General features: G+C 40.6%; 2 protein-coding genes across 3 annotated transcripts; both read left to right on the top strand.

Annotated features, from left to right (window-relative positions):
• The first annotated feature begins 2,053 nt into the window (after positions 1 to 2,053).
• On the top strand, positions 2,054 to 12,247 carry dgkab (diacylglycerol kinase, alpha b). Of its 2 annotated transcripts, none has more exons than XM_086292058.1 (24): positions 2,054 to 2,205; positions 2,906 to 2,991; positions 4,255 to 4,331; positions 4,624 to 4,768; positions 5,161 to 5,235; positions 5,390 to 5,439; positions 5,768 to 5,842; positions 5,999 to 6,115; positions 6,221 to 6,338; positions 6,518 to 6,606; positions 7,530 to 7,640; positions 7,948 to 8,046; positions 8,132 to 8,182; positions 8,329 to 8,402; positions 8,548 to 8,622; positions 8,722 to 8,807; positions 8,889 to 8,978; positions 9,065 to 9,225; positions 9,340 to 9,404; positions 9,542 to 9,632; positions 9,737 to 9,917; positions 10,033 to 10,153; positions 10,263 to 10,294; positions 11,269 to 12,247. In XM_086292058.1, exons 2-24 carry the CDS (start codon positions 2,919 to 2,921, stop codon positions 11,295 to 11,297), a joined length of 2,085 nt encoding a protein of 694 aa, XP_086148184.1. In that variant the 5' UTR covers positions 2,054 to 2,205; positions 2,906 to 2,918; the 3' UTR covers positions 11,298 to 12,247. The 2 variants fall into 2 exon arrangements, with proteins under 2 accessions (XP_086148184.1, XP_086148183.1); XM_086292057.1 differs by having other exon boundaries at positions 10,263 to 10,323.
• A 2,858-nt stretch (positions 12,248 to 15,105) lies between these two features.
• Positions 15,106 to 21,153, top strand: LOC147330480 (putative nuclear hormone receptor HR38). Its single transcript, XM_086292056.1, has 7 exons — positions 15,106 to 15,369; positions 16,747 to 17,588; positions 18,232 to 18,361; positions 18,603 to 18,766; positions 18,903 to 19,105; positions 19,219 to 19,397; positions 19,492 to 21,153. Exons 2-7 carry the CDS (start codon positions 16,749 to 16,751, stop codon positions 19,752 to 19,754), a joined length of 1,779 nt encoding a protein of 592 aa, XP_086148182.1. The 5' UTR covers positions 15,106 to 15,369; positions 16,747 to 16,748; the 3' UTR covers positions 19,755 to 21,153.

Here is a 21,153-nt window from a genome sequence, read left to right as displayed (position 1 = left end):
AACACAAGGTTTAACCGTGTTATACCGGGCTCATTGAAGACATAACAAAGAAGAGACAAACAAATTAGAAATTTTTACTAAGCCAATTTATTAATCATAGCCTGAGAGAAGATGAATATAAGAAAGCTAGGTGCTAACCTATAGACTTAAAATAGGAAAAACTATGACACAATGAAAAGAACACCAAGTTAGCTGCCTGAAAGGCACCAGCCTTCCTAGGCGAGGAGAGCCTTCTTGGAAGGAAAACAGCTTATATATGCCATGTTCCAGGCACCTTGGAACTTGAATGTCAGGAATTAATGTCACTCCCAAGTTAGCAGTTTTCAGAAATAGTAAGGAAAAACAGGATTTGTTTTGGTGTTAGCAAGGTAGAGTCATTCAGGTATCAGCAGCATTATACTGCAGCATATACTTGGATAGAGCCAGGACAATGCTCGACATATGACAAATACACAATACTGGCAGTACAGATTAAACGTTTTACAGTTTTACAACTATTTACTTTCATCTTTCATCTTGGATTGTTAAATTAGGCTTGCTAAGGCTGCTCTGATTTTCCAAGTAGGAAATCCAAGTTGTTGGTGTTCAAGCTTTCAAAAATCTAGAAACGTTTTATTTTCTATCCAGAATATAAGCAACATAGAAAATGGGGTGCTACACCTCCTTATCCGGCTTTCAAAAACAAGAATTGGGTGCACAAATTTAAATTTAGTTTGGCTTTTCCCTTATCCACACGTTAGGCAATTTTTTAGGCAGTTTCTAAATGTCTCTAGTAACGTCTTTTTCCCCACATACTCATTTCAAATTGAGCTTTTTTTTTAGACTGAAAAGGAGAAATACTGGAAATGTGCTTATGTGGAGATTTACATATGTTTATACAGAATAGAGTGTTCTGCATCACGATGCTACCAAGGAATAGATTTTCCTCAGTTTGCAAACCTGAAAAGAACCACGCAACTTTATTTTGTTGGCTTCATGAGGGCACCTGTTTAATTCATCCTGAGGTACCATGAGTGTCTGTACCAACCTTTGAGTCAATCAGAGCAGGACTGATATTTCAGAATGGCTGATAATTGTCAAGTACTCCTTTACAGAGCACATTGTGAAAAACAATAATTTCAGCAGTATCTGCAGTACATGTAGCAGAATAGCATCAACCAATCACATGGTGGTGGAGAGGCATCTTCACTAAATAACTAGCACTGTGAAATTCATTGCTAGAACGTAAAAACAATGCCTCTGTCATCTTTTCAATATAACTTTAACAAACTGTATAAATATAATAAATATAAATATATAAATTTATATACTCACCCATTCACTGCACTACTGCTCTTTTAAACAAATATGTAATCATGCAATCACATGGCAACAACTCAATACACTTAGGTATCCAGACATGGTATGGTCAAAATTTGGTGTAAATAATCTGAAAGCATGGATCCAGCCTTCCTTGTATTATGTATAAGGATTTTATTATTCTCTAAATATTGGCATTGACTCAAAAACCCACTGGTAACACCAACGAAAAAAGAACACAATTGAAGCCAAGGACATTTAACAGTTAAACAGCTGTCCCCCTCAATAAAAAGATCTCTCGACCCCACCAACGTCTGTCTGTGGCATAATGTATACATGTGAGAGGCAACAGTCACGTTTTGCACCAGAAGTCCCGACTTACGATAAAAAGTCATGTTTTGCACCAGAAGTCATAATTTACGACAAAAAGTCAAAAGAACATTCAGGGTGGAAAACCAGTATACTGTGAAGAGTCCACGCACAAGTGGGACTAAACTAAAAAAACGACACGTGAAAGCCGCTTCACCGGTTCGTACTCTGAGTTTTCATTCATTCGCACCTGTTCATGCATTCCGCTACATTCCAGCGTCCAGGCTGAGAGCCGCAGTGTTTAGATAATTGTGTTGACCTGTTGTAAGGGCACAATAGCGCTAACGAGTGTGCGCGCGTGCGCCTTTCTGTCCGTGCACGCGCTAGGCGGTGCCACTATCTGTAATTATGTCGCTAAAAGCTCCTCCTCCGCCCATTCTTAATCCCTTATCCGCTAATACCGCAGTAGACATTCACCCACAACCACCAGCTGCCATCAAACAGCATAGCAGCGGTGTATGCTGCTGGAGAAGCTACGAGAGACTTTATTCGCTTCTATTTCCCCCCCCATCCTCCGTCCCAGGAGAGAGAGTCAAGGTAAGAAGCCTGTTAGAGTTCACGAGCCCTCCTCCTTCTGTCCGAGCACCTGTGCAGCACTTCGAGAGCCGAACAAGTTAAAATATTATGTAAATGTGTGCCTTTGTGTGTGGTGTGTGTGTGTGTCAGCCAGGCTGACATCCTGTCTTCACATTATAATCCTGTTTGACGGATGCCCCCTTTTAAAAGGGGTCTTAATTGCTGCTTTGCTCATTAAACTGATGGGAAGTTAAAAAGTGGTTTTAGCCGGACAGGTACACCTGCACAACCAGAAAATCTACAGGCCAGTGTTACATCTACTCCTCCGCTTCTCTGCTGCTGGCAGTTGATCGTCAGTAGTCACAATCTGGAGCTCTTGATGTTATTACTTGTTACTCCTCAGCTCCATGTTTACAGGATGATACAATCTGATTTTCACTACTCTTTCCTTAAAATCAGCAGTGGTCAGTGAAGCAATGTTGTTTTAATAGCAAGTTTTTAGATTGGTATCCGTTAAGAAAAGTATGCTCTGTTCATTAGTGGCAGTCCCAGGAATGGAGGCAAACCAGTTCTGCTGACACAAAACACAAAACATGACGTAAAACATGTTACATGTATGGCTGCCTCCTAGTTTCTGCAGTCTCCTTGGCCAGGTTAGTGCTTTATCTGGGTGTTATTGACACCTCTGTGAATGTCCAGTCACTGTTCCCTCATTCTTCAGGGAGCAGACCAGGATGGCCTCCTCTGATGATACAGAAGGGTCTCTGACTCCTGTGGATTTTATCCAGCTGCAGCACTACATGGAAGGTAAGTTTCCATTTTCTACATTGTTTTTTAACCTGTAAGTAAAGTAAACTGGAACAATAATCGTAATAATAATAAAGTTGACACGTTTATTACAGATTAAAAATGTATATACAAATCCCTTTACACCAAGCACTTGATGCACACAAGATACACTGTTGTGTTTGTATCAAAGGCATAAAACTAAAGCAATGAGTGATTACTGAGGCCAAAGACGACAGCGTCCAGGACAGAATATAAAAACAATGCGTGCATTAAAACTGTAATTAGAGCCACGCAAGTCTCAAGTGCATTCTCACTAACAAAATGCAGTGTAACTCAATACTCTGGCAAATTTCTCTGTTAAATTAATAAAGCAGCGGTAGCTCAATATGCCATTTATTTCACAGTGTCAGTTTATGACTGTAAATGTATTTTTTAAAAACTCCATCCATGTACACTGAATTCAGGCTTTCACCTTTCTGAGGATGAACTGGCCAGATGTGTTATGATAGCTCCGCTCTCGATCTGTGTAACTGTCTTCCATCTAATCTAACACTAACACTAACACTCTTCTTGGCTGCACAGACACTGGAAACCACATCACACATTTACAAAAAAGTGTAATTTTTACTTTACTTTACACTTTTGTTTCACTCCTTTTTAATGAATTAAACATCTGAGCACTGGATAATGTCAGAATAAATATCGGAAGTCTTCAGAACGATTTATGAAGGCAGTGAAAAAAAAAGCAAGATAAGTGGAGACGGGAGTGTCGCAGGCAAAGTCCAACAAAAATATGAAAAGTTAACTTTGTAGATCCTAACCTGCAACACATGTGCACTCTGCTCCTGCATGTAGGCGGAAACATTTCAGTTAAAATTGCAGTCGGTATCACTGCCTTACTTTAATGCTACTCATTCAGCAGCCACCCAAAATCACAAGCGGCAACTCCCAAACATAAGTGCATGCTGCCCCTTCGCTGGGGCTGGAGCGAACGCAGAATTACATGCACGTGTTGACAAAAAAGTGTGTGCTAAAGGGCTGAAAATAATCCACTGTCCACTCAAAGGCTTTAGAAGAAATGAAATGGGTCTGTAGGCTTTTAGTGTTTGCATGCTGGATAATGGATGAATGGATAATTACACTTGCTCCTCTCCAGACCTGGGAAAGGTAGTGTGTGCATTACCTCACACTGCAAGGCCCAAACCCAGATTTAATGACTGACAGTCACAGTGTATCCACATCTACAGCTACGTTTTGACCTCTCTGATCTTCTCCCTGCAGAGAGCAATTTGAGGGTGAAAGATGTGATTAAGGAGTTTCATCCAGGCGGTCGATTCTCTCAGCACAGCTTTGGAGAGGTAACTTTTTTAGGCAATCATATACTATATTTCCCGTGTCAAATGTTCCTAATACTCTACTTATTACAAACAAATCAAACATGAATTTATTCATTTGTATTATTAGTTGTAAAAGTTTGCTTTACCTCTATTTTTAACAATGTTCTTGATTAAAAACGCACACGGTCTTTTTAGGAAGCTTTCTACCACTTTTTTATGACATTTTCTAAAAATCGTAGTCAGACTGTTGCTCTGAATGTAAATGTTTTATCCTTTTGTCTCATTTGGAAATAACTTCAACTTCTCTCTTTAGTGCGTCGATGCCGAGGGCTTCTGTCTCTTTCTCAAGACCTACTTAGAAGTGGACGACTTCCCTGCAGATTTCTGCCAGCGGCTTTTTCGTTATTTCCAAAACGTGGAGCAAAACGGCTCCTTGAAGAGCCCTCAGCCCAAAGAAGGTAAAGACTTTTTATATTCTGACTTTGTTGTCCTTTAACAAAACTGTGCAGCACAGAGTTTGGGGGAAAAATGTTCTTTGCACTCCTATTCAGTCCTGGATGTGGCTGGAAACGCTGCACAAAACTCCCAGAAAACTATCAAAAGAAAGACTGATCTGCTAAGGTAGTATTTTTTCAGTGACCACCTGTTTGTGTGCTTATTATTTTTTTCATATCTTGCTGTCTGGTCACAGTAATGACGCTGAAGGCCGAACTTTGCAGATTAGTGCACCTGGTCCAGCAACAAAACTATGATAAAATACTTACTTTGATATCCCACCAGTTTTCATCTGCTGTTTTTTTAAAAAAAACCTCACTAAATCTGAGGACTGTGTTCGTTTCTTGTTTTTCAGGTGGAGTCTTTCTTCGTGATGTGTCCTGTTACTTCTCAGTGTTGGAGAAAGAACAGCCGCGGGAGAAGCTCGAATGTTGGTTTGACTTATCTTTTGATCATATTGGGAGTTTTTATTGTAGTTGCAGCTGCATTTAATCCACATTTATTGCTGAGGTCTTAAAATTGAGGATATGCGACTGTAAAACCCACGGTTAGCTAACTGACTAACTGACTTTGTTTGGTTCTAGTTACATTCAAACTTTACGACAAAGATGGCAACGGACTCCTGGACAGCTCTGTAAGTTACTCAAAATTACTGACAAGGGGATAGATATAGATCTATGTGTATAGTGTAAAAAAACCTGTTGATTCATGTTGAAAAAATTAAGGTACTGAAATTCATCTCTCTAGAGTTAGACTTATATCTGTACATGTGGACTCAGTTTTGGCCAGTTCTTCGCATATATAACTTCTCTGGCTGTAGCATACATAATGTTTTAATTTTGCGATGTTTTAAGTGCATTGCACTTGGCGCCTCGCTGACTGTCTTAGATTACTTTTGCGCGCTAGTTTGGATGGATACAGTTACACCCAATCTCACCAGAACTCTTTTGTCTCTCTTTCAGGAAGTGGATCGTATAATCACTCAAATGATGCGTGCCGCTGATTATCTGGGCTGGGACGTGACTGAACTCAGACCAGTATGAGTCTTTTTTTCTGTTTGTTTCTTCTTCTTATTCTGCATGGCTTTTGAACTTTTTTGTTTACCAGCCCACGTAAAGTGTGGCACCTGAAAACACAGGCTGAGGGTGTGACAGAAGATTCGTATAAATTTCTGGTGTTTTGTGATGGAACAGGTGCTCAAAGACATGATGACAGCGATTGATGTGGATGATAGTGGCACCGTCACTCTGGAGGAGTGGCTGAAGGGAGGCATGAACAATGCACCTTTACTTGTTCTGCTGGGGCTGAAGGTGAAAAAAAAAACATTTTATGCAATCCTTCCTTTCTTTGTTAAACTGCCTTGACTTAACTAAAAGATCTGACCAACTGCTGTTATTTTCTCTTATTCCCAAAAGATGACGGAAAAGGATGGGCAGCACATATGGACGATGAAGCATTTTAACAAGCCAACCTACTGCAGCGTGTGTGAGAGCATGCTGCTCGGCCTTGGGAAGCAAGGACTCAGCTGCAACTGTAAGAGCTCACAACCGCCACCAGGGGGAAGCCAAGCTCCTCTTACACTGTATAAATGAACTGGTGGAGACGTGCATTTTACAGTGACACCTGTACACTCTGCTTTCTATCAGCATCGCTGCAGTTTCTGATATTAAACGTTAAGAACCTTTCTCACCCACTGCATTTTCTCCTTCTAGGCTGCAAGTACATCGTCCACAGCCAGTGTGCCAACAAGAATCCCGAGCCCTGCGCTCGTACCTTTGTCAAATCTAAACAGGAAATTGGTGTAAGGAACACAATGATTGCTTTTAATTTCCCTTTGGTTTATGTATATTTCTGCTTTTAGATATCCGGTTACATTTACAACAGCACTTACGTTTTATGCAAAATGCTATTTTCAGTGCGTTTATGGGGATATAGTCGCATCTTCTCTCTTCACCTGTTCTCTTTTTAAAAACCAAACGGCAATGACCACAAGCACATTAAGAACAGGGAACTTTAGAGTGCATTAGTCAGTAAGTGCAGCCTCTGTTTTTTTCACTGTTTTTAAAAAAAATGAGGATTACTGCCTGCACAATCTGCTCTGTACATCTGTTAAACGTCCCACTTTTGCACAAGCACAGATAGTGGCCTGGTCACTTTCTTTCCTGCAGCAGTAGACACAGTAAAAAAAAAAATCCGTAATGAGCTGCTGTGGGAGGTGGAACTGGTTTGTTTTTATTCGATCTGCCAGTTCAGTTCAATCATGAAGCCATAAATCTGCAGCTATTTTCCACAGCTGCTTAGGAGCAGGGTGTATTCTGTACTGAGTCCTTTAAAGTCAGCTATAACATAAGTTTTCCTGCAGCCATGCAGGGATGGGTTGCCACATAAGTCGGCTCGAACAAGCCAGCATGAATGAATGAATGAATATGTGAACATAGCGCTACCCATCCATGCTGTCAAATTAGTTGTTTTTTCCAGATTTCAAAAAAGAAAAAAAGTGATCCCAGTGATTTCTTCTGTGATGTTTATACACTAGATTAAAGCAGGTAGGTTCTTTGGTTCACCCGCATCTGCTGGTTGAACTTATCCACCTTTAAAACTGAGTATTCACTTTCTGTAAATATTCATGACTCACAATGTGAAAACAATACCAGACAACGTTACCGCTGGTGCTAAGTGGCAGTTTGTGCATAATGCCTGTTTCGTGCCTCCTCTGCATCTCAGATACCAGCTCATGACTGGATCAGAGCTGATTGCGGTGCCAGCAAGTGTGATGTCTGCAATAAGAAGATCAAAACTTTGGCTGGGAAGCGCTGCGTGTGGTGCCAGGAGTTGGTGAGTACGTTAGTGAATACAGAGATTGCATGTGATCGGGCCTGTTTAGTATCATATCACTGTGGAATCGGAGGTAGAGTGGGGTCCTCCACCAACTGGGTGGCTACCAGCTGGCTCCTCCAGTCAGTATGTCGAAGTATGATGACTCCATTGGAGTGCGAGAGTGTGTGTGTGCACTCAGGCATGGAAAACGGTGCTTGTATGAATGTGTGTAATTGGCTGAAAAGTATTGCTCTGTCTATATAGCTGAATGAGTAAGAACAGATTACCATTTTTAATTTACTGAGTATTGTTTTGTTTTTTTAAGCGTCACGATGAATGTGTTTTGCGTGGCTTATCGAACTGTGACTGCGGGCCGCTGAAAGATCATATACTGCCTCCGTGGGCCATTTACGCTGTCTCAAAGGTAAAATGACTCTAAATTACTCTATGAATGTAGATTTTTAGGCCATCTGTCTGTGAGCTGGTCACTAAGTTTTTGTTTCTGGCAGGAGGAGGACACCAGCCTGTTGAATGTCACTCTTGATGGCCACATCCTGCAGGTCTCCCAATATCAAATCTCACTAAATAAACTGAATTTAGAGCCACCAGAGCTATTATATGTATATAAAACATATAACTCAATGTCTGTGTATTTTGCAGATGATTTACATAATCTAATGGATCCTAATCTGTGGGATTTTTTCAGATTGTTCCTGTTCCTCGTACCCACCCTCTGCTGGTGTTTGTAAACCCAAAAAGTGGAGGAAAACAAGGCGAACGGTAGGCAGCACAGTCCTATGGGATCAGAAGTTTCACGCTCCATACTAAAAAATCTGACATTTTGGAGATGCTTGCTTCCATATCAATACATAGGATAATACTGTGTCATTGGCAGTTTATAACAGCTTTTGCTTTGTCTTTGCAGAGTGCTCAGGAAGTTTCAGTACCTGTTGAATCCACGCCAAGTATACAATCTGTCCGATGGAGGCCCTGCTCCAGGGTACAGCAGTGCACATTAAACACATTATAGGACTCTATAGGATTTCAAATGCACATGTCATTTGAGTATATTTATGTTAATGCTGACTCTGTCTTTCAGTCTGCACTTCTTTCGTAATCTGTGCGACTACAGGATCTTGGTGTGTGGAGGAGACGGCACCGTTGGGTGGCTTCTGGATGCTTTAGGTAATGCGTGTCCTGCTGAGTTTCAGACAGCAGGTTGAGCTAACCGTCTGAAGCACTAAATAACATCTCTTGTGATTTTAGACAAAGAAAACCTCCAGGTGAATCCTTCTGTAGCTGTGCTGCCTCTGGGCACTGGGAATGACCTGGCTCGCTGCCTACGCTGGGGAGGAGGTAACAACAATCAAAACAGGAACTTTAATGAAAGTGTCAGATGTCAGTTACATATTTAAGCTGTTTCTATCATAATCCCATAAAAGGATACGACGGGTCAGATTTGAAAGAAATCATGAAAGAGATTGAAGGGAGTGAGTTGGTCCCCATGGACCGCTGGAGTATCCAAGTGATACCGAATGACCCTCATGAGGCAGGAGACCCTGTGCCCAATGAGATCATTAACAACTACTTTTCCATTGGAGTGGTGAGTCACGAACTCTACAGGGAGTTTGTGCATTCATCAGAAAAATGAATGCATTGCATGAAATATGATTCATGATCGTTTTTCATGTGATTGCACTTTCATCCTTGTGTGCAGGATGCTTCTATTGCTCATCGTTTCCACTCCATGAGAGAGAAACATCCCCAGAGGTTCAACAGCAGGTACGAATTTATGTTAGCAGTCTGAACCTTTTCTCATAAGAGGTGTAACAGAGCTCAGTCTACTTCACAAATAAATTCATGGCTTTTTTATTTGTGTGTTTGTTTTTGGTCAAATTCTTGTTCTCTGTCGTTTTAAGAATGAAGAACAAACTTAAGTATTTTGAATTTGCCACTTCGGAGACCCTCTCATCGTCCTGTAAGAGGCTGAAGGACTGTCTAACGATTGAGGTCGGAATTTCTGCCACAGTCAGGCTGTTTTACCAGAACTATGCATATTTGTGAATAATGCTGAAATGTTTTTATTTTGTTTTGTTTTGTATTTGCAACACCAGTGCTGCGGAAAACCTCTGGACCTGACTCGTGTCTCTCTAGAGGGCATAGCTGTCCTCAACATACCCAGCATGCACGGAGGCTCCAACCTCTGGGGTGAGTCTAAGAAGTCTGATGGCGTGGCAGGGCTGGAGCAGAGTGAGGTTATCACTGACCCTGAAGCTCTGAAAATAGTTTCCCAAGGTGAGACTCAGCTGTTTACACTCCTGAATCCTCACATATCATTGTCATAGATTGTAGTCCTGATTTGACATTTACAAACACTGTTAAATTACTCTGCTTTTTAACAACTCCTCAGATATAAGCGATAAACGATTGGAGGTGGTCGGGCTTGAAGGGGTTATAGAGATGGGACAAATCTATACTGGGCTGAAGAGCGCTGGGCACAGACTGGCACAGACCTCCCAGATTACCATTAGGTTGTGAACTTTACCTACTAAACAACAGGAATATTTTTCAGTACCATACAGTGTGTGTACATGTAGTGCAGTATAATTACACATTGCTGTTATTGCTCCCTATGTGCAGGACATCTAAAGCATTTCCAATGCAGATCGATGGTGAGCCCTGGATGCAGCCTCCTTGTACTGTAAGCATTATTAAATAATATGATGAGGGGGAAGAGAAGAGACAACGGCAACATAATGCAATCTAAAACATTTATAAATGTCTTTTGATCAGAAATTGAATCATGTTACTTCTACAGCAAGTATAACCAGAATTGATTGTGATTAATATAACTTAAAAGAGATACTTGAAGCAATTTGGAGGTCAAGTCCAAGTGTCCATCTTTACTGACCAGCAGATATTAACACAAGATCATTGGCTCTCGCTTAGAACTGAGTGGCAGCGCTACTTTCAGACCACCTCACAATTGTTATGTGGGTAAGACAGAAAGAGGCAATCATGTGCAAGTATTATGGGGATGTTCCAAACTGTTTCCTTTTTGGAGACATGTTTTGGATTTTGTGGGCCAATATTTGAAGTGCAAGTTGCCCTGTTCACAAAAAGACTGTGTCCCCTTGGGGACAGGGGTGTCCTAGCACAGCTGGATAAGTCTGTAATGAGAGTATTAATGATTGGTTTAGTGACTTCTGCTAAAATGTAGACAGTTAAAGAGCAATGGGAATGGTTTCTGTGCGTTCATATCCAAAGACAAATTAAAAAATAACTTGATATGAGCCACATAGTATCTACTGACAGCTGGGCAAATGAATAGTTACCCAGCAACAACAACAACAACAACAACCTTTATTTATAGAGCACATTAAAAGCCTAAGCATACCAAAGTGCTTTACAGAAAAACAATAAAATAATACAGTTAAGAGCATTAATATCAAATATAATAAGAACAGCAGACAATGTTCACAGTAGAAAGCCACTAATAAAATGGACTGCAGCACATAGATTATAGCAGACCCAGTGCCGCATGATAGAGAACACCAAGAATGAAGGAATAATAAAAAGCAGCAACAAAGAAGGAGCTCTGTGGCTAACCTAAACTAACCTAAATTGCATCTTTTATGAATTTTAGATCCACATAACTCACAAGAACCAAGCTAGCATGCTAATGGCTCCACCTACCAAACCATCCAGCTTCTTTCACCTCAAATAGAGTCGTGGCTCCTACGTCCTCTGGCCCTCTGAGGATCACTGCAGCTCACCAGCGTTGGATTGAGTGTGTAACCGTGTGTTGTCATTGTTTACTTCCTTTGCCCCCAGTTCCTGACATCATTTTAAGATACTGCTTTCATAGAGAGATGCCACACTGACAAACCAATATCAAAAGTGCAAACTTGACAAGTTTGACTGCTGCTTTTGTGTGCCAATTTTCATGCAATGCATTATGTTTCTATAGATAAAGGATCAGAGCACATTGTGTACCTACAGTATAAGCACAAGGAACATGTATGTACTAGCTGTATTTTATGTTGTGATGTTTTGTTGTGCTAAATCATATTTACAGTAGTATCTGTACTTCCTTGTGCAGCTTGTGACAAAAAGCAGTTCACCAAATAAACTGTCCTGTGTGTTGACATGTATTTCATTGCCAGTGTTCATCCAGTTGAGAGACAATAAGATAGATAAGAAGATATTCATGTGAATGTTTTGACTGTTTCTTAAAGAACTGTTGATAGAATAATGCAAGGAACTCTTGATTGAATGTAACTGAATATGGGTTTTTTTGGGTTTTTTTGAGTTATGAAAGTGATAAAGAGAGAGGCATTCAATACAGCCCTCCCATATTTAACGAGTTTAATGGCAGCAGCATTCCACTGTGTCTAATACGCCCGGTGTACATACCTGAAATCATATTTAATGTTAGCTTCTTTACCAATTTTGTCCTGTAACCTCACTTTGTCAATTTAATTCTTTGTGTCAACACTTTTATTAGACTCCTTCGCACTGAAAAAGCTTCTCAAACACACAGACATGACTGATGAGGTCATGCTAACATTGGGTGGAAGCTAGCCAAAGTATTCTACTTTGTGATTGAATAAATAAAGTTTAAAGCTAAGATATTGTTTTGGCAATGTGTTTTCAACTTTCAGTAGTCTTGTGTTGGATATTGAGTGTACTTGTTTACACTTGTAATGTGCTTGTACTGGGCTGCAAACACTTTTTCTTTCAAAAATGCCTAAATTCTTCTTGGAACTGATTCAACAAGTTGCTGGAAATATTTCTCAGAGAATTCGGTCCATGCTGACATGATAGCATCACAGTTGCTGCAGATTTATCAGCTGCACATCCATGACATGAGTTTCCCGTTACACCATGTCTCTAAGGTGCTCTACTGAATTTAAATCTGGTGACTGCTGAGACCACATGAGTGAACTCATTGTCATGTTTGGGAAACCGGTTTGTGATTATTTGAACGTTGTGATGAGGGATGTTCACTGTGAAAGATGAATACATTGTGGTTGTAAATGGATTAGCAACAAAACTCAGGTAGGCTGTGGTGTTTAAACGATGTTCAGTTGGTACTAAGAGGTCCAAAGTGTTCCAAGCCACTGGCCACTCTCCTTTGACCTCCGACATCAACAAGGCTTTTTAACCCAGAGGACTGCTGCTCACTGGATACTCATTTTACTCACCAGATGATTGTGTGGGAAAATTCCAGTAAGCAGCAGTTTCTGAAATATTCAGACTGGCACCAACAATATTAAAAGTTGCTCAGTTCTCAGTATGAACTTGAGCAGTATGTCTTGATCATGTCTAAATGCACTGAGTTGCTGCCATCTGATTGGCTGATGAGACATATGTGTGTGGTTGTTTAAGTCTATTCAACAAATACTTTTTGTTTTCTGTCCTTTGGATGTGTGTCTACACTATAATGTCTCCCCATGAAGGTCTTGCAATAATTTTCTGAAGATACAAAAGAAAAATCTCTTTATTCTTATTGTAAATGGGAGGTTAATTGAGATATGGAATCTGCTACCTGTTATTGTTATATTAATTCACACATTTATTTACCTAATAGGCATGACTATGGAGCATTTCCCTTGTACTAAAACAGGTCAGCCTGGAGTGGGGCAGATTTTGCGTTGGCGTGGGAGGAAGAGCACGAGGACTAATCCCAAGGTAGGCTACGTAGGTTTGGTGGAGAAAAAAAAAAGGGCAACAGCGGAAGTTTGGTGTGACCTGTTTGGCATGTTTGGGCAGGAAGCGTCAGGCGCTACCAGAGAGGAAGATAGCGGGTATGAAAGATTAAATAAATTTTTTTTTGCCATTAAGCCATTTTAAAAACATGTTCGCAATTACAAATGATACGAGCAGTAATCTTATATTTAGATATGAAATCCTCTTTGACTTTATTTGAATACACAGAGATGATTTAACGCTGCTGGCTCGCGTTAACAGTTCAACAAAAATTCATCGAAAGCACAGCAGCAGTCACTATTTATCGTATTTATTTTCACAAAATCTGGCAAACGAGAAAAAAAAGTTCATTTTTAATGAAACCTATTAAGCATGCTACGTAAAGGATTCAGAAAACTAACACTGGATGTGATACTCTCCCTTTTTATTCGCGTGTGTGTTTTCCACCGTGAAAGATAAAACACAAACCCCCGTAATTATCTCTGGTAACTGCAGGCAGCATCTACAGCTGCGCCATCGTCAGGTCTCCGGTCTCAGTTGCTTGAACAAGCCCCCTCACTTTCTTTACACAACCTGGATCATGCCCAAGTATCCCCAGAGAGGGTTCAAGTGTTCAAGAGCGTGCTGGTTTGCAGTGGGCGGGTATTAAGTGATGTTTAAACTAATGCTGACAAATTTACAAAGTAAATGTAAGTTTAAATTGTTGGTTTTGACAATAGTTTATACAGGACTCGGGGTATTTATATTCTTGTAACAGAAGTGCTTAATAAGCACAGACGAAGAGATTTAAAGGTCATTTTTGATCTCAGAAACATCAATTACAAAAACAAATCTAAACAAATTTCTGTTTGAATATTACATATCTGTAGAGTTAACTGACAGCTCCAAAGAAGTTTACAGAGTTAACAGTCAATATGCTTCAGAAGTCACTGACATATTTGGAAATGTGTTTCATAGTCCCGGGTTTGGACATGGAGTTTTGAGTCTTCTGACTGAAGTCTTGCTATTTGATGTTCTGTTTGGTTCCTAATACTTTTTACTTCCTTCTTTATATTTCGAGCCTTTAGCACTTTGTTTCAGTGTATTCCCATTTGTATTCCAGTTATTTATTTTAGTACGTTTGCTTGTATTATTTTTCCTAGCTTGCCCCCCAATGTTCTTGTACGCAACATTTGAATATGTTAGTCATTGTCTCATGTTTTTTATATTTACTTTTCCTTTGTATCCTCATCCCTGATTAGCCTCACCTATCCTTCTTCACCCAGCTGCCACTCAGTCTTATTAATAATTATTATTAATTTTGCATTTGTAATTAAAAATTGTAATGGACGACGCTCTTGAATAATTTCAGCAATTAAAAATGCGAGTAAAAGTATGAAGTAAATATAAAAACATAACAAGTAAAAAGTATATTTCCAGTTAAAACGTTTAAAAGTGCTTGTGATGATTTCCCCCCCAAAGCGTTTAGTTGCGAAACAGTAGAGACTTTCTATTTTCTGAAAAATTGAAAAAAATATGCAGGTGTTTCCCGGTCTGATACCTGATAACACACCCCGCTGGTGTAAACTTGTATAATATCTACATTTCCAGCCAAAAAACGTCTGCGCCTCCAAATTGCGGTTATTTTTAGAATTTTTCATCCAGTAATAGCCCCACGTGAACGCCGCTTTCGTTGCGGTGTATTTTTAGCAGGTACGCTCCCTCGGATCTTGCGTCAATGGAATCCCGTGCGTGCGTCACACGGAAGAACGTCTGCGTCGAGCCCAGAGCTGATTGGCTGCCGACCCGGAACGTTCCACCGCCCCAAAACCATGTTTGGGCACAGGCACGCCTTTTTGTCGATGCAGCCCAAAATAAAACAAGAGTGTAGCGGAGTGGAGCCCGTCTGCCTCGGTCTGACCCGGAGTGTGTTGTGTGTGAATGTGCCTGAATGAGTGTGTCTGCTGACAGAAGCTAACCGAGGTGACATTTATCTTTTTTTCTCTAATTTGGAATAAATGAAAAACGTCAAATTCGGGATATTTGCATAAACCAGGTGAGTAAAAAGTGGACTTTTAGTGAGTTGTTATTGTTTTTTATTTATTACTGCTGCTGTTAGATGCGCATGTTTGCATCTTTACTTCTAAATAAGTATCTCTGTCATAGCTTAAGCTCATAAGGCAAAATGGTTATCAGTAGCTTGAGGTTTGCATCAGTTTACTTACTAATATAAAAACTAATTTTTTGATGGTGTCATATTTGCTCTAGTTCAACTACCTGCCGGAGGTCATGATTTTAAGTGTCCACTTGATTTGGCTAGACCCTCACTGGTATAAAAGAAGGGATATGAGTGTTATATTTAGCCATAATAAACTTAAACAGTGCAGACTGATATTTTTCTAATTCTTATAATATGATGAAGTGAATTATGGGAGTGTATTTTGATATTAACGTGGACATTTTACGGTATCTGCAAGTACTAATATGACTGCTGTGATTCTACTATTTCCATTTGTTCAAATTTTGTCCTCTGTTGTCAGTATGTGCTTGTGTTAATGGCCTTCATGCTCTATAACACTGTTGGGAAATGAGAAGATTCATAAAATTGTTTGCATTTACATGCTGAAAACTATTTGGGCCCTTCGGCAGTTTTGTTTCCACACGATTCAAATATAGCTGTGCAAATTTAAGTTCAACTTTCAAAGAACATGCTTCAGCTTCTGTATTGAGAAAAAAAATAAAAAGCTATAAAATGAAGAAGTAAGGACACTTGTAGATACACGCCCATCCACCCATGCACATAAACAGACTTTGCCACTATTCCCATTTCAGCTGGCAGTCAGCCCACCCCGACATACAATCTGCAACACACCCCAGTACAGGCGTTGTGAAAGAGGGGTTGCCCTCTACTGAAGGAGGTTTTTAGAGCGTTAACAGCCAGTAACACAATATCTGACAATACCTGACTGCTCCGCTGGACCACCCTCTGCATTTTTTTCAAGGGGACGAATAGGCCCCTTGATAAAGTTAGAGGCATGTTGGGGAAATGAGATGGACATTTCAGGTGTTAATGTTGCCCTCTGTTTAGATTGTTATAGAGGAAGCATTAAGAAATGCTGACCATTATATATCCAGTAGCAATATCTAGTTTCTAACACATGTTTAAAGAGTCAGCTCATTACTGGGGCCATTTGTCTCGAGTGATTTAACTCACTTGGTTTTATTTCGAAAAATGATCACAAAGTCATATTTACTGCACTAATTTGAGATGGGAATATCTGACTTAGACTGTGTTGCTTTAAATCTACCTCACAAAGATGCAGTGTTCAGATAGAGAATTTAATAAAGTCGTGTTTGTTACCCAGAAATGAATCAGTATTTATCTTTAAGGATTTATTTTAGTTGTTTTAAATGTTGGTTTTCTCTTTCCTAGCAATGCCCTGTGTACAAACCCAGTATGCATCCCTGCCCCATGACAACTACTTCAGCTCTGAGTTCTTGAATCCTGACCTCAGTGCCACACTGGTGATGGACTTCAGTGGCCAAAAGGACCAGCTGTCCACATCTTCATTGCCCAGCATCAACACTTTGGTTGGAAATGGCTATGTCGGGGAGTTTGATGCATATTCCTGTAAGATTACCACCTCTCCTCCTGCCTCTACGGTTTCATTCAGCCACACAGGAGTAGCTGAAAGCACCAGCTCTCAGATGCACAGCCAGGCCTTCAAGCTGGATGATCTCCAGGTGTATGGCTGCTACCCAGGATCCTTTGCACTCAACTGCCTTGACGAAACGCTGTCGTCATGCAGCTCTGACTACTATGGCAGCCCAGTCTATGCCACTGCTTCTCCTCCAACACCAAGCTTTCAGACAGAGTCTGCACCTGTCTGGGATTCCCCTTTCAGCCCCTACCCCTCAGCCCCCCTGACCTCTGTGGCTGACAAGGCTGCCATAGCTCAGCAGCTTTCCTTTTTCACCTTCAGCTCTGCACCAGAACAACACTCCCCCATGGGGCAGCAGCACCAGGATGCTCAGCCAAGCCAGGAAGACCACTTCTTCCTGTCTCCTCAGCAGCATGTTTCCCCACTTCACTGCCCCCCAGTTTCTCTGGAGCATAGACTTCTAGAAAGCCCCAAGACAGCGGAGGGTGCCATGATGTCTCCTAAAACGCAAAACCCAGGATCCAACGAGAGTCGCTGTGCAGTTTGTGGTGATAACGCTTCCTGCCAGCACTATGGAGTCCGTACCTGTGAGGGATGCAAAGGTTTTTTCAAGGTAAAAAAAAGAAAAGAAGATATTTAGCAGCTTTAAGATTACAGATTTGTTTGACTGAGTACATGATGCTGCAGTCATCAAGGAGAATAAACCTGCAGTCATAGCTGATATCTCAGTGTGTGTGTCATGTATGCAACAAGTAACAAAAAAACTGCAGTAATTATGCATGTGTGCACATATGTTTCATATATTTAAGATGATTTAGATTCACTGACAAAGTGAGCAAACCACATCCACCAGAGAGCAGTCATGTTATATTTTTTAAACTGTGCAATCACGGCGATAATTCTTCAGAAATATATTTATAAAGTGAGTTTGTGTGTGCTAACGTAAGACACAAGTGCACAGCTTCAGTATTGGCAAATAATAAAATTATTACATTGTTTTAAAAATATTTTTAGCACTTATACTGAGCAGTAATGTACCAGTTATCACTGTATCTTTGTTTAAGAGAGGCTCACAGTTGATTGAGCAGAAATCCATTAATCTGTTTTCTTAACCACTCATCCAAGTCAGGGTTGCTGGTGATCAGAAATTGATGCTATAAACAAAAATAAGACTTGTGCATTTCAGTCACTTGCAGTCGTATATGTTTGCCACATTATGATTCCATATTAATGTGTTTTCTTTGTGTGTTTGACAGCGAACTGTCCAGAAAAATGCAAAGTATGTGTGCCTTGCCAATAAAGACTGTCCAGTAGACAAGAGGAGGAGAAACCGATGCCAGTTCTGTCGTTTCCAGAAATGTCTTGCAGTGGGAATGGTCAAAGAAGGTAATGCAATGTGATACTCTTTCAAAGCTCGCAGTGGCTAATGCATGACAGCCACAAATCGGGGTTGGTAATGACAGTTTTGCAGCAGCAAAGCCAGGAAGCTCAGAGACATATGTAACCAGAGCTTTACATTAACAGTTGAAGAAAAAGGGAAACGTCAGCTGATACAGCTTTTGTTTTTCAAATGCCGAAAGAGTCATGTAGGAGTCATAAACATGTTCCTCGCCTTGTCCTCTTTTAGTTGTTCGTAGGGACAGCCTTAAAGGTCGCAGAGGTCGCCTGCCCTCCAAGCCCAAGATCCCAGTTGAGGCTTCATCCACGACCCCCAGTGTCAACATCATAGCTTCGCTTGTCAGGGCTCATCTAGACTCAAGCCCAACCATCGGAAAGCTTGACTATTCCAAGGTAACTCAAAACTTGTAGCTAACCCATGTCTTCTTCATCTGAATTTACACTGGTGACAATGTAGAGTCAAACCAACAGCACTAAATAGCCCTCTGAAAATCTCTTTAGCTAACTAACCCTTTTTTCCCCTCCTCAGTACCAGGAGACAGCAGACAGCTCGAAAGAGAAGGAGGATGCTGGTGATATCCAGCAGTTCTATGATTTACTGACTGGTTCCTTGGATGTGATAAGGAAATGGGCTCAAGCCATCCCAGGATTCACGGACTTCTGCACAGAAGACCAGGAGCTGCTCCTCGAATCTGCTTTTGTTGAACTCTTTATCCTCCGCCTGGCTTACAGGTCAGTGTTCTTTCTTCTGCTGTTAAAAAAAAAAGTGTGGTTCACTAATATTTTGCTACATTCCTTCACGTTGGTCAATGCTCTCACTGACGTAATGGTTTAAAATAATTCAGGTCAGATCCAGAAAAGAATGAGCTGATCTTCTGCGATGGCGTGGTGCTCCACCGACTACAGTGCGCTCGCAGTTTCGGTGACTGGATCGACTCCATAATGGATTTCTCGCACAGCCTTCGCCGCTTGAACTTAGACGTCTACTTGTTTTCCTGCCTCGCAGCCCTCGTCATCATCACCGGTAAAGAAGCTTTGTCTGCTTTTAGTGAATTTCATCGCATTTCAAGGTTGTCGTTATATTTGGGGTTTCTCATGGAAACTTCTTTTGCCCTTAGATCGTCACGGCCTCAAAGAGCCCAAGCGGGTCGAGGACTTTCAAAGTCACCTCATCGCTTGTCTAAGGGAACACGTGAGTGGAAATGGATCAGAACTGAGCCGGACGCAACCCAACTATCAGTCTCGCCTTCTGGGCAAACTGCCTGAACTGAGGACTCTGTGCACACAAGGCCTGCAGCGCATCTTCTACCTGAAACTGGAGGACCTGGTGCCTCCTCCTCCGATAGTGGAGAAAATCTTTATGGATACGCTGCCGTTTTAAAATGAACAAAAGAGTTCAAAAGCATCAAACGTGAGGTTTTTCACTCCACTCTACTAAACCTCCTTCTAGCATACGGAGGTGTGCTAGCATAGTTAAAGAGACCATTATTTTTTTTATCTTTAAGTGCTATTAAATATAGTACCTGTGTGAATGCTGTAAAAGATTGATATTTCATGACACTGTTTATATATATTTCGTGTGCATTGGTAAAGGTGACTTTTTTGCAGTGCTATTTGTGAATCCTGTCCTGCTATGCAGCCTATAACACATGGATATCATGGTAGATGCCATGCAGTGTTAAATACTCAGAAACACACTAATTTTTTTAAAGCATGTTTTCAGAATTGCTTGATTGGCCCACTCAGAGGCCGAGATTGGAGATGACAGGCAGCTGTGAAAGAGTCCCACTTTTCCACAATAAAATACTTACTTATATCTTTCTATGGAAACTATAGCCGCAGTACTAAACATGCTCATGTGGAAGGTCTTGGACCAAAGTTTACCAAAGTTTTTATTTTGATACTACCAGTTAAAAACCTAATTGCCTTAAGCTGAAGAAAAAAATCTGCCATATCACTTCGCCTGTCACTTTTCAGCACCTTTTAAAGGCTGATTCAGGCGGCTCTCCTGTTAAACTGCATACACCTGTGACGACAGGCTTCTCGGGCTTTATGTAAGAATGAAAATTGACTTGCTAAGTGAAAATACAAAGTGCCTTTTCATAAAACCTCACTCCATCAACCACACTAAGTGAACCTTTATTCCAAACATCACATATAGCAAAGCCCTTTTATCACAGGCATGAGTCACTCTCAGAATTCAAGTGTTAGTGTTGCTAGTGTTAATGCAGTATGTCAAAGAGTGTCCAGTACGTCACACTGTTTAAACTGGAAGGTCATTAAGTTGTGACAGGCTGTTTAAGACATGTAAAATTAAATTGTTCTGTTACAGAGGCACTGAACGTTAGAACCACGGTGGCGCCGTCCAGATCGAGTCTTGTATGATTTGTATAAATTAATGCCAGAAAATTCAAATTCGCAGGCAGACATATTTCTTGTCTTAGGCATCAGATACATTACATGTTGTGGACCTCAATTCTGTGACTGTAAATCTCTCCACCTGTCTTCCATATTTTTCAGAATTGTGCAGTTTTGTTTTGGTTGTTTTTTTATATACATGTTGGATTTATATTTTTTATTTCAAAATGACCGAAAGAAAATTCTTAAGGAATCACGGTGAAACGTGATGACGTGAGCAGCTACGAGCACTTGAGTGTTCAAATGGTATGAAAAGTACTTCTTCTGTACGAGTTTGTGTGCGTGCAAAATAATGCCAGGCCTTTTGTAAAATGGTGCAAAAAAAAAAAAAAATTAAAAGGCAGCGAATACTTGATATTGAA

Source organism: Aulonocara sp. 'chitande type north' Nkhata Bay, linkage group LG5 (genome assembly GCF_057382095.1).
Source record: "Aulonocara sp. 'chitande type north' Nkhata Bay isolate Kocher_YH1m ecotype deep benthic linkage group LG5, A_spYH_male_GT1.1, whole genome shotgun sequence".
In the NCBI taxonomy this organism is placed as follows: domain Eukaryota; kingdom Metazoa; phylum Chordata; class Actinopteri; order Cichliformes; family Cichlidae; genus Aulonocara; species Aulonocara sp. 'chitande type north' Nkhata Bay.
This window is presented reverse-complemented; position numbering and strand designations above follow the sequence as displayed.

Bases quoted from the DNA above. Each gene is read 5' to 3' on its own strand.
- dgkab (XM_086292057.1), top strand. From the start codon at position 2,919: ATGGCCTCCTCTGATGATACAGAAGGGTCTCTGACTCCTGTGGATTTT. The intron at 9,226-9,339 runs GTGAGTCACGAA...CCTTGTGTGCAG, and splicing joins ACTACTTTTCCATTGGAGTG to GATGCTTCTATTGCTCATCG. The intron at 10,154-10,262 runs GTTGTGAACTTT...CCCTATGTGCAG, and splicing joins ACCTCCCAGATTACCATTAG to GACATCTAAAGCATTTCCAA.
- LOC147330480 (XM_086292056.1), top strand. From the start codon at position 16,749: ATGCCCTGTGTACAAACCCAGTATGCATCCCTGCCCCATGACAACTAC. The intron at 19,106-19,218 runs GTCAGTGTTCTT...AAAATAATTCAG, and splicing joins ATCCTCCGCCTGGCTTACAG to GTCAGATCCAGAAAAGAATG. The intron at 19,398-19,491 runs GTAAAGAAGCTT...TTTTGCCCTTAG, and splicing joins AGCCCTCGTCATCATCACCG to ATCGTCACGGCCTCAAAGAG.